General features: G+C 77.4%; 1 protein-coding gene across 1 annotated transcript in view; it reads right to left on the reverse strand.

Annotated features, from left to right (window-relative positions):
* Positions 1-3,827: 3,827 nt before the first annotated feature.
* Positions 3,828-12,004, reverse strand: part of SLIT1 (slit guidance ligand 1) — a 93,499-nt gene continuing 85,322 nt past the window's right edge. Inside the window, 8 exon segments of the mRNA XM_089780286.1 lie at positions 3,828-4,711; positions 4,970-5,181; positions 5,997-6,285; positions 7,590-7,744; positions 8,583-8,713; positions 9,358-9,589; positions 9,732-9,869; positions 10,290-10,383. Of these exon segments, the coding sequence (XP_089636412.1) occupies positions 4,473-4,711; positions 4,970-5,181; positions 5,997-6,285; positions 7,590-7,744; positions 8,583-8,713; positions 9,358-9,589; positions 9,732-9,869; positions 10,290-10,383 (1,490 nt within the window). The 3' untranslated portion in view covers positions 3,828-4,472.

Raw genomic sequence — 12,004 nt, forward strand, 5'->3', positions numbered from 1 at the left:
CAGGACGGGGGGGCCGGTGGGTGGTTGGGGGGGGAGGCAGCCCAAGGTGCAGGACGGGGGGGGGCCGGTGGGTGGTTGGGGGGGGGGAGGCAGCCCAAGGTGCAGGACGGGGGGGGGCCGGTGGGTGGTTTGGGGGGGGAGGCAGCCCAAGGTGCAGGACGGGGGGGGGCCGGTGGGTGGTTGGGGGGGGAGGCAGCCCAAGGTGCAGGACGGGGGGGCCGGTGGGTGGTTTTGGGGGGGGGCAGCCCAAGGTGCAGGACGGGGGGGGCCGGTGGGTGGTTTGGGGGGAGGCAGCCCAAGGTGCAGGACGGGGGGGGCCGGTGGGTGGTTGGGGGGGGGGAGGCAGCCCAAGGTGCAGGACGGGGGGGCCGGTGGGTGGTTGGGGGGGGAGGCAGCCCAAGGTGCAGGACGGGGGGGGCCGGTGGGTGGTTGGGGGGAGGCAGCCCAAGGCGCAGGACGGGGGGCTGGTGGGTGGTTGGGGGGGGAGGCAGCCCAAGGCGCAGGACGGGGGGGCCGGTGGGTGGTTGGGGGGGGAGGCAGCCCAAGGTGCAGGACGGGGGGGGCCGGTGGGTGGTTGGGGGGGGAGGCAGCCCAAGGTGCAGGACGGGGGGGGCCGGTGGGTGGTTGGGGGGGGAGGCAGCCCAAGGTGCAGGACGGGGGGGGGCCGGTGGGTGGTTTGGGGGGGGGAGGCAGCCCAAGGTGCAGGACGGGGGGGGGCCGGTGGGTGGTTGGGGGGGGAGGCAGCCCAAGGTGCAGGACGGGGGGGGGCCGGTGGGTGGTTGGGGGGGGAGGCAGCCCAAGGTGCAGGACGGGGGGCCGGTGGGTGGTGGGGGGGGAGGCAGCCCAAGGTGCAGGACGGGGGGGGCCGGTGGGTGGTTTTGGGGGGGAGGCAGCCCAAGGTGCAGGACGGGGGGGCCGGTGGGTGGTTGGGGGGGGAGGCAGCCCAAGGTGCAGGACGGGGGGGCCGGTGGGTGGTTGGGGGGGGAGGCAGCCCAAGGTGCAGGACGGGGGGGGCCGGTGGGTGGTTGGGGGGGGAGGCAGCCCAAGGTGCAGGACGGGGGGGCCGGTGGGTGGTTGGGGGGGGGCAGCCCAAGGTGCAGGACGGGGGGGCCGGTGGGTGGTTGGGGGGGGAGGCAGCCCAAGGTGCAGGACGGGGGGGGCCGGTGGGTGGTTGGGGGGGGAGGCAGCCCAAGGTGCAGGACGGGGGGGGGGCCGGTGGGTGGTTTTGGGGGGGGGCAGCCCAAGGTGCAGGACGGGGGGGGGGGGGGGCCGGTGGGTGGTTTTGGGGGGGGCAGCCCAAGGTGCAGGACGGGGGGGGCTGGTGGGTGGTTGGGGGGGGAGGCAGCCCAAGGTGCAGGACGGGGGGGGCTGGTGGGTGGTTGGGGGGGGAGGCAGCCCAAGGTGCAGGACGGGGGGGCCGGTGGGTGGTTGGGGGGGGAGGCAGCCCAAGGTGCAGGACGGGGGGGGCCGGTGGGTGGTTGGGGGGGGAGGCAGCCCAAGGTGCAGGGGGGGGGGGGCCGGTGGGTGGTTGGGGGGGGAGGCAGCCCAAGGTGCAGGACGGGGGGGGGGGCCGGTGGGTGGTTGGGGGGGAGGCAGCCCAAGGTGCAGGACGGGGGGGGCTGGTGGGTGGTTGGGGGGGGAGGCAGCCCAAGGTGCAGGACGGGGGGGGCTGGTGGGTGGTTGGGGGGGAGGCAGCCCAAGGTGCAGGACGGGGGGGGCCGGTGGGTGGTTTGGGGGGGAGGCAGCCCAAGGTGCAGGACGGGGGGGGCTGGTGGGTGGTTTGGGGGGAGGCAGCCCAAGGTGCAGGACGGGGGGGGGCCGGTGGGTGGTTGGGGGAGGCAGCCCAAGGTGCAGGACGGGGGGGGGCCGGTGGGTGGTTTGGGGGGGGAGGCAGCCCAAGGTGCAGGACGGGGGGGGGGGGTGGGGCTGGTGGGTGGGGGGGGGGAGGCAGCCCAAGGTGCAGGACGGGGGGGCCGGTGGGTGGTTGGGGGGGGGCAGCCCAAGGTGGGTGGTTGGGGGGGGAGGCAGCCCAAGGTGCAGGACGGGGGGGGCTGGTGGGTGGTTGGGGGGGGAGGCAGCCCAAGGTGCAGGACGGGGGGGGCCGGTGGGTGGTTGGGGGGGGAGGCAGCCCAAGGTGCAGGACGGGGGGGCCGGTGGGTGGTTGGGGGGGGGGGAGGCAGCCCAAGGTGCAGGACGGGGGGGGCCGGTGGGTGGTTGGGGGGGGGAGGCAGCCCAAGGTGCAGGACGGGGGGGCCGGTGGGTGGTTGGGGGGGGAGGCAGCCCAAGGTGCAGGACGGGGGGGGCCGGTGGGTGGTTGGGGGGGGAGGCAGCCCAAGGTGCAGGACGGGGGGGGGCCGGTGGGTGGTTGGGGGGGGGAGGCAGCCCAAGGTGCAGGACGGGGGGGGGGCCGGTGGGTGGTTTGGGGGGGAGGCAGCCCAAGGTGCAGGACGGGGGGGGCTGGTGGGTGGTGGGTGGGGGGGGGAGGCAGCCCAAGGTGCAGGACGGGGGGGCCGGTGGGTGGTTGGGGGGGGAGGCAGCCCAAGGTGCAGGACGGGGGGGGCTGGTGGGTGGTTGGGGGGGGAGGCAGCCCAAGGTGCAGGACGGGGGGGGCCGGTGGGTGGTTTGGGGGGAGGCAGCCCAAGGTGCAGGACGGGGGGGCCGGTGGGTGGTTGGGGGGGGAGGCAGCCCAAGGTGCAGGACGGGGGGGGGGGGGGGGCCGGTGGGGTGGTTGGGGGGGGGGGCCGGTGGGTGGTTGGGGGGGGAGGCAGCCCAAGGTGCAGGACGGGGGGGCCGGTGGGTGGTTTGAGGGGGGAGGCAGCCCAAGGTGCAGGACGGGGGGGCCGGTGGGTGGTTGGGGGGGGAGGCAGCCCAAGGTGCAGGACGGGGGGGGGCCGGTGGGTGGTTGGGGGGGGAGGCAGCCCAAGGTGCAGGACGGGGGGGGGGGGGGGCCGGTGGGGTGGTTGGGGGGGGAGGCAGCCCAAGGTGCAGGACGGGGGGGGTGGTGGGTGGTTGGGGGGGGAGGCAGCCCAAGGTGCAGGACGGGGGGGCCGGTGGGTGGTGGGGGGGGAGGCAGCCCAAGGTGCAGGACGGGGGGGGCCGGTGGGTGGTTTGGGGGGGAGGCAGCCCAAGGTGCAGGACGGGGGGGGGCTGGTGGGTGGTTGGGGGGGGAGGCAGCCCAAGGTGCAGGACGGGGGGGGGCCGGTGGGTGGTTGGGGGGGGAGGCAGCCCAAGGTGCAGGACGGGGGGGGGGGGGGGGTGGTTGGGGGGGGAGGCAGCCCAAGGTGCAGGACGGGGGGGGGCTGGGTGGGTGGGACGGGGGGGGGGGTGGGTTGGGGGGGGAGGCAGCCCAAGGTGCAGGACGGGGGGGGGGGGGGGGCCGGTGGGTGGTTTGGGGGGAGGCAGCCCAAGGTGCAGGACGGGGGGGGCCGGTGGGTGGTTTGGGGGGAGGCAGCCCAAGGTGCAGGACGGGGGGGGGGCCGGGGGGGGGTTTGGGGGGGGGAGGCAGCCCAAGGTGCAGGACGGGGGGGCCGGTGGGTGGTTGGGGGGGGAGGCAGCCCAAGGTGCAGGACGGGGGGGGGGCTGGTGGGTGGTTGGGGGGGGAGGCAGCCCAAGGTGCAGGACGGGGGGGGGTGGGTGGGTGGTTGGGGGGGGAGGCAGCCCAAGGTGCAGGACGGGGGGGCCGGTGGGTGGTTTGAGGGGGGAGGCAGCCCAAGGTGCAGGACGGGGGGGGGGGGGGCCGGTGGGTGGTTTGGGGGGGAGGCAGCCCAAGGTGCAGGACGGGGGGGGGCCGGTGGGTGGTTTGAGGGGGGAGGCAGCCTAACGCGCTGTACCGGGGGGGGGGGGCTGATTTTGGGGGGGGGACAGCCCAAGGCGCAGGACACGGGGGGGGGCCTGGTGAGTGGCATCTCCCCCCCCCCGCCCCTGAGGCAGGTTCTCCTTTGGTTCTCAGCCCGGCTGCAACTCTAGGCCCCTCCCCTGCAGCCAGGCCCCGGAGCTGCCCTGCCTGAGGCTGCGCCCAGCATGCTCTGCCCCACCCCACGTGTGCTGGGACGGGGGGGGCCAGGCTGCTCAGCCCAGTGCCGGGCAGCGCGTCCCTGGGGGGCCGACGCTACGTCTGCAGCTCAGCAGCGGGGCCCTGCTCCCTCTGGGCCTCGGACCCCCAGCTCCTTGTGCACCCGCCAAGCCGCCCGCCCCACAGGCCTCTGCCGCTGTGCCCAGGCCCGGGGCTGCGCGAAGGGGGGGGCAGACAGACGGGGGGGCGGGGCCTGTGCCCGCCTCCTGCCCTCGAAACCAAGGGGGGTTGTTCCGCCCCTCCCGATCCACACGCCTGGCTGGGGCCGCTGCACACGGGAACAGGGCGGGCGCGGCGGGAGGGGGTGTGCCCGAGGGAAGAGCCTGGCTCATGGGCGGAGCCTCCAGCAGCCCCGCCCCTCTGTCTCTAGCGGCCGTCTCCGGGGCGGGCCCTGGCGCCGCTACATGCACCGGGCGCAGCCGCACTTGCTGGGCCGCTCCACCTCCTCCACGAAGGAGGCGCCGTCGCTGCACTCGAAGGCGACCTTCCGCCGCTTGACGCGCAGCCCCGTGCAGCAGCCCCGGCCCGGGCAGGCGCCCCGGCACTCCAGCCAGGCCACGGGGCGGGCGGGCTGGCAGATGGCGTAGCCCCGCTGCACGCGGGGATGGTCCCGCACCAGCGCCCCCCGGCACGGCGACTCTGCAGGGCCAGAAGGACGGGCACAGTCAGAGCCTGGGGCGCCGGCACCCCCCACCCGCGGGGCACCCGGGGCCAGCCTGGGCCGCGGCTCCCGGCCTCGGGGCCGAACGCTCCTTGCGGGGAGGCTGAGGCAGGGGCCGTGCTGGGACCCCCGGGCGCAGCCCAGCCGAGCGGCAGGCTGGTGAGAACAGCCTGGGGGGGGGGGTCTGCCAGCGCGGAGGCAGGGCCGGGGGCAAACAGGGCCGGGGGGGCGCTGACCTTGGTCGCACAGCGGGCCGGAGAAGCCGCCGTGGCACTCGCAGGACGCCGCGCCCTGGTGGGACACCTGGCAGTGCCCGTGCGCACACTGCAGGCTGGCGCAGGGGTCGGGCCGCTCCCCCGGCTGGTTGCACAGGGCGCCGCGGTACCCGGCCCGGCACTGGCAGCTGTAGGAGAGCGCGTCGAGGGGCACGCAGGCCCCGTGCACACACCTGCCGGAGCAGACGCAGCCTGGCCTGAGCCTGCCTGGCAGGGCCTTGTCCCTGGGCTCCCGCCATCCCGGCAGCCCCCCCCCTCCGTGCCCAGCCCCCACGCGCAGGCCCCTCTGCCCGCCACGCTCCGCCTGCTCCCTCCCCCGCGGCTGCCCCCCGTGCCCAGCACACACCGCACGGTGAGCACGTGTCTGCTGCCCTGTGCCTGCCCCACCCAGCCTGGGCCCCCCGCCCTGCCGGGGCCCCTCAGCCCCGCCCCACAGACCCTGCCCCCGCCCTGCCGGGCCCCTCAGCCCCGCCCCACAGACCCTGCCCCCCGCCCTGCCCGGGCCCCTCAGCCCCGCCCCACAGACCCCGCCCCCCGCCCTGCCGGGGCCCCTCAGCCCCGCCCCACAGACCCTGCCCCCCGCCCTGCCGGGGCCCCTCAGCCCCGCCCCACAGACCCTGCCCCCCGCCCTGCTGGGGCCCCTCAGCCCCACCCCACAGACCCTGCCCCCCGCCCTGCCGGGGCCCCTCAGCCCCGCCCCACAGACCCTGCCCCCCACCCTGCCGGGGCCCCCTCAGCCCCGCCCCACAGACCCTGCCCCCAGCCCTGCCGGGGCCCCTCAGCCCCGCCCCACAGACCCTGCCCCCCGCCCTGCCGGGGCCCCTCAGCCCCGCCCCACAGACCCTGCCCCCCGCCCTGCCGGGGCCCCCCATTGTCTAGCCCAGCCGTGGCTGCTCCTGCCCCCCGTGGTGCTTAGCTCTTGGGGGCCGTGCTCTGCCAGCGGGGCCCGGCTGCGTGCAGGGGCTGGGAGGGGCGGCCCAACACTCACTTGTGGGCCTGGCAGGGGCCGTGGGCTGGCTGGTCGCAGTGCGGCCCGGCCCAGCCCGGCTGGCAGTGGCAGAGGGGGCCGTGGGCGGCGTGGGGCTGGCACAGGCCGTGCAGACAATGCAGCTTGCGGCAGGGCTCACAGCCCGGCACCACGCCCGGCTGCATCTGCGTCTTGGTGAAGTCCTGCAGCTCCTGGTTGATGTAGAGGTTGCGGATGCAGCCGTGGAAGCTGCTGCTGTTCAGGATCTGCCAGAGGCGGAAGGCGGCCGAGTTCACGTCCAGCGGCATGCCTGGGGGGGCAGGGTGAGCTGGGGGGCGCACGGGGCACTCGCCCCTCCCGCTGCCCTCCTCCCTCCGGCCTTGGCACCTCCCAGCCCGGCCCCCCCCGCCCTGCTGCCTGGTCCCGTTTCCCCCCCTCCGGCCCCTCCCAGCCCAGCCCCCTCCCGCTGCCCTCCTCCCTCCGGCCCCTCCCAGCCCCCCCTCCCGCTGCCCTCCCCCCTCCGGCCCCTCCCAGCCTGGCCCCCTCCCGCTGCCCTCCTCCCTCCGGCCCCTCCCAGCCCGGCCCCCCCGCCCTGCTGCCTGGTCCCGTTTCCCCCCCTCCGGCCCCTCCCAGCCCAGCCCCCTCCCGCTGCCCTCCTCCCTCCGGCCCCTCCCAGCCCGGCCCCCCTAGCTCCACCCGGCCTTGGCACCTCCCAGCCCGGCCCCCCCGCCCTGCTGCCTGGTCCCGTTTCCCCCCCTCCGGCCCCTCCCAGCCTGGCCCCTCCCGCTGCCCTCCCCCCTCCGGCCCCTCCCAGCCTGGCCCCTCCCGCTGCCCTCCTCCCTCCGGCCCCTCCCAGCCCAGCCCCTCCCCTGCCCTCCCCCCTCCGGCCCCTCCCAGCCTGGCCCCTCCCGCTGCCCTCCTCCCTCCGGCCCCTCCCAGCCCAGCCCCCTCCCACTGCCCTCCGGCCCCTCCCAGCCCGGCCCCCCCGCCCTGCTGCCTGGTCCCGTTTCCCCCCCTCCGGCCCCTCCCAGCCCAGCCCCCTCCCGCTGCCCTCCCCCCTCCGGCCCCTCCCAGCCTGGCCCCCTCCCGCTGCCCTCCTCCCTCCGGCCCCTCCCAGCCCAGCCCCCCAGCCCACTGCCCTCCGGCCCCTCCCAGCCCGGCCCCCCCCCGCCCTGCTGCCTGGTCCCGTTTCCCCCCCTCCGACCCCTCCCAGCCCGGCCCCCTCCTGCTGCCCTCCTCCCTCCGGCCCCTCCCAGCCCGGCCCCCCCCCCGCCCTGCTGCCTGGTCCCGTTTCCCCCCCTCCGACCCCTCCCAGCCCGGCCCCCTCCTGCTGCCCTCCTCCCTCCGACCCCTCCCAGCCCGGCCCCCCTAGCTCCACCCGGCCTTGGCACCTCCCAGCCCGCCCCCCCCCCGCCCTGCTGCCTGGTCCCGTTTCCCCCCCTCCGACCCCTCCCAGCCCAGCCCCTCCTGCTGCCCTCCTCCCTCCGACCCCTCCCAGCCCGGCCCCCTCTAGCTCCACCCAGCCTTGGCACCTCCAAGCCCGCCCCCCCCCCGCTGCCTGGTCCCGTTTCCCCCCCTCCGACCCCTCCCAGCCCGGCCCCACCCCTGACCCACCTCCCACGTAGAGCGGGGCCTCACTGCTCAGCCTGTGGGGCTGGCCCGAGCTGTCCATGGTCATGGGGCTGCCGCCGTCGATGGAGAGGTTCAGGCTCTGCTCGAAGGTCACCAGCTCCACCGTGTGGAACTGCCCGTCGTTGACGGTCTCGGCGCTGGGGGCAGGACCAGGCCTTGGTTACTGCCCCACTGGGGCCCGGCCCCCCCGCTGCCCTCCCCCGCCGGGCCCCCCGCTGCCCTCCCCCGCCGGGCCCCCCGCTGCCCTCCCCTCACCACCCCCCCGCTGCCCACCCCCGCTGCCCTCCCCCCGCCGAGCTTCCCGCTGCCCTTCCCCCCACCACCCCCCCGCTGCCCACCCCCGCCGGCCCCCCCGCTGCCCTTCCCCCGCCGGGCCCCCCCGCTGCCCTCCCCCCCACCAGGCCCCCTCCCCGCTGCCCTTTCCCTGCTGGGCCCCCCGCTGCCCTCCCCCCCGCCGGGCCCCCCCGCCGAGCCCTCCACTGCCCTCCCCCTGCTGGGCCCCTCGCTGTCCTCCCCCCGCCGCCCTCCCCCCGCCGGGCCCCCCCCGCTGCCCTCCCTCCGCCGGGTCCCCTTGCTGCCCTCCCACCGCCTGACCCACGGGGGTTGGGGCCAGAGGGACACCCTGGCGAACAGGGAGGCCACCGGGGGGGCAGAGGGCTGGAGGCGCGGGGGGCCAGGGGGCTGGAGGCCGGGGGGCCAGGGGGCTGGAGGCCGGGGGGGGCTGGAGGCCGGGGGGGCAGGGGGCTGGAGGCCGGGGGGCCAGGGGGCCGGAGGCCAGGGGGCCGGGGGACAGGGGGCTGGAGGCATGGGGGGGGCAGGGGGCCGGAGGCCGGGGGACAGGGGGCTGGAGGCGTGGGGGGCAGGGGGCCGGAGGCCGGGGGACAGGGGGCCGGAGGCGCGGGGGCCTGGAGGCCGGGGGGCAGGGGGCTGGAGGCGTGGGGGGGGGCAGGGGGCCGGAGGCCGGGGGGGCGGTACCTGTAGATGGCGGAGCTGGGGTAGCTGCCTGGGTCGTAGCTGACCCGCACGTGGCCCTGGTACAGCTCCACCGCCATGTGGTCCCGGTCCCCGTTGTACAGCAGGATCCCGTTGTCCTCCGCCGTGGACACCTAGCGAGGGGGCGGCTCACGCCATTGGCCCGGCACCTGGCCCCGCCCCCTGGCACCCCCGCAGCCCTGGTACCCAGCACTGCCTCCTGGTACCCATCCCCCCCCCCCACCCCCCCGTGCTCAGCCCCGCCCCCAGGACCCTGTCTTGCATCCCCCCCCTAGGTACTCAGCCCCCCCCCAGGACCCTGTCTTGCATCCCCCTAGGTACTCAGGCTCCCTCCCATGACCCTGTCTTGCATCCCCCCCCTAGGTACTCAGGCTCCCTCCCATGACCCTGTCTTGCATACCTGCCCCCCCACCCCTGGCACACAGCCCTGCCCCTAGGATCCTGTCTTGCATACCTACACCCCCAGTGCTCAGCCCTGCCCCCCCATGACCCTGTCTTGCATACCTTCGCCCCCCAGTACTCAGCCCCCCCCGGTACTCAGCCCTGCCCCCTATGATCCATTCTTGCATACCTACACCCCCCCAGTGCTCAGCCCTGCCCCCCCATGACCCTGTCTTGCATTCCCCCCCACGTACTTAGCCCCCCCCATGACCCTGTCTTGCATACCTGCCCCCCCAACCTCCCCGGCACGCAGCCCCAGCTCCTGGGAAGGGGGAGCCCTGCAGCCCCCCCCCAGCGCGGGGGCCGGGGGCCGTACCTGCAGCGTGATGTTGGCCCGGGGCCAGCTCTGCAGGTCCGTGAATTGCAGGTACGTGTCCCGGTCCACAAAGTTGACGCTCAGCAGCTTCTCGCACTGGGGGCCGCCGAAGCCGGGGGGGCAGCGGCAGGCGGCCCGGGCGCCCAGCTCCACGCAGCTGGCCCCGTTCTGGCAGGCGGCCCGGGCGCAGGGGCCGGGCGGGGCCGGCGGCGGCAGCTCGCACAGCGGCCCGCTGGGGAGAGGGACCCCCGGCACCGGTGAGAGGCGCCCCCGAGCCACGGCGGGGAACGGCACAGCCCTGCAGCGGGTCCTGGCGCCGCCACGGGCCACGCGCCTGCCCCCGCCACCACGCCCCCGCCCGCCGGGCCCCTCACCTGTAGCCCTGCGCGCAGAGGCAGGAGTAGCCGTTCACCGCGTCCTGGCACCGGGCCCCGTGCTGGCAGCGGTGGGCCTGGCAGTCGTCCAGGTCCCGGCTGCAGTTCTCCCCCCCGTAGCCAGGGGCACACTCACACCTGGGGGGGCACCTTGTCAGGCCACTGCCTCTGCCCCCCCCCGCTGCCCTCGCCCACCTGAGCCACAGGGACGGGGCTTTGTGTGGTGCCTCTGGGCCCAGAGACCCCCCAGCCCCCACAGCCAGCTCCGGGCCAGGCCGGGACCCAGGGACCTCACTGGGCCCCACAGCCCAGGTGGGGCAGCTCGGCCACCCGCAGGCCCTGGCGCGATGGCTGGGTGTGCCCACACGTGGCACCAGGGGGCAAGAGAGGGACACCCCCCCCCCAGGCCAGCTGGGAGGGGCCAGGCTGGAGACACCCCACAGGCCCCCCTCGCCGTGAATTCCCTCCCCTCCCCCGCCGGGGGGGCTCTGTGTGCACAGCGGTGGGTCTGCCCGCACAGGCAGCGCTGGGGGTCAGCCCTGGGGGGCAGGCACTCACCGGGGCCCCTCGGCGGTGACGAGACACTGGGCCCCGGGCCCACAGGGGCCGAGCTCCGCGGAACACGGGTCTGCCGGCTCCTCGCAGGCCTGCCCTGCACGAGAGAGAGCAGCCAGGTCAGCTCACGCCCGCAGCCCCCTGCCCGCTGTGCCCCAGGCCGCGCCAGCCTGACCCGTGCGAGCCGCCTGCAGCCGCGAGACGGGCGGGAGGGAGCCACCGTGGCCCTGGGTCCCCGCGGGGGCTGGGATTCCCCCCGTGGCCCTGGGTCCCCGCAGGGGCTGGGATTCCCCCGTGGCCCTGGGTCCCCGCAGGGGCTGGGATTCCCCCGTGGCCCTGGGTCCCCGCAGGGGCTGGGATTCCCCCCGTGGCCCTGGGTCCCCGTGGGGGCTGGGATTCCCCCTGTGGCCCTGGGTCCCCGCGGGGGCTGGGATTCCCCCGTGGCCCTGGGTCCCCGCGGGGGCTTTGATTCCCCCGTGGCCCTGGGTCCCCGCGGGGGCTGGGATTCCCCCTGTGGCCCTGGGTCCCCGCGGGGGCTTTGATTCCCCCGTGGCCCTGGGTCCCCGCGGGGGCTGGGATTCCCCCATGGCCCTGGGTCCCCGCGGGGGCTGGGATTCCCCCGTGGCCCTGGGTCCCCGCGGGGGCTGGGATTCCCCCTGTGGCCCTGGGTCCCCGCGGGGGCTTTGATTCCCCCGTGGCCCTGGGTCCCCGCGGGGGCTGGGATTCCCCCGTGGCCCTGGGTCCCCGCGGGGGCTTTGATTCCCCCGTGGCCCTGGGTCCCCGCGGGGGCTGGGATTCCCCCGTGGCCCTGGGTCCCCGCGGGGGCTGGGATTCCCCCCGTGGCCCTGGGTCCCCGTGGGGGCTGGGATTCCCCCCGTGGCCCTGGGTCCCCGCGGGGGCTGGGATTCCCCCCGTGGCCCTGGGTCCCCGCGGGGGCTTTGATTCCCCCGTGGCCCTGGGTCCCCGCGGGGGCTGGGATTCCCCCGTGGCCCTGGGTCCCCGCGGGGGCTGGGATTCCCCCGTGGCCCTGGGTCCCCGCGGGGGCTGGGATTCCCCCGTGGCCCTGGGTCCCCGCGGGGGCTGGGATTCCCCCTGTGGCCCTGGGTCCCTGCGGGGGCTGGGATTCCCCCGTGGCCCTGGGTCCCCGCGGGGGCTGGGATTCCCCCGTGGCCCTGGGTCCCTGCAGGCACTGGGATTCCCCCGTGGCCCTGGGTCCCCGCGGTGGCTGGGATTCCCCCGTGGCCCTGGGTCCCTGCGGGGGCTGGGATTCCCCCGTAGCCCTGGGTTCCCGCGGGGGCTGGGATTCCCCCGTGGCCCTGGGTCCCTGCAGGCGCTGGGATTCCCCCGTGGCCCTTGGGCCCCGCGGGGGCTGGGATTCCCCCGTGGCCCTGGGTCCCCACGGTGGCTGGGATTCCCCCGTGGCCCTGGGTCCCCACGGTGGCTGGGATTCCCCCGTGGCCCTGGGTTCCCGCGGGGGCTGGGATTCCCCCGTGGCCTTGGGTCCCTGCAGGCGCTGGGATTCCCCCCGTGTCCCTGGGTCCCCACGGTGGCTGGGATTCCCCCGTGGCCCTGGGTCCCTGCAGGTGCTGGGATTCCCCCGTGGCCCTGGGTCCCTGCGGGGGCTGGGCGAGGTGCCCCGCCACGGGCAGCGGGCAGGGCCAAGTGGGGAGGCTGGCGCAAGGCAGAGACGGGCCCCAGTGGCTGCCGTGCCCAGGGCG

The sequence above is a fragment of the Pelodiscus sinensis genome, chromosome 8, assembly GCF_052426305.1.
Source record: "Pelodiscus sinensis isolate ZL-2025 chromosome 8, ASM5242630v1, whole genome shotgun sequence".
NCBI classification, from domain to species: Eukaryota; Metazoa; Chordata; order Testudines; family Trionychidae; genus Pelodiscus; species Pelodiscus sinensis.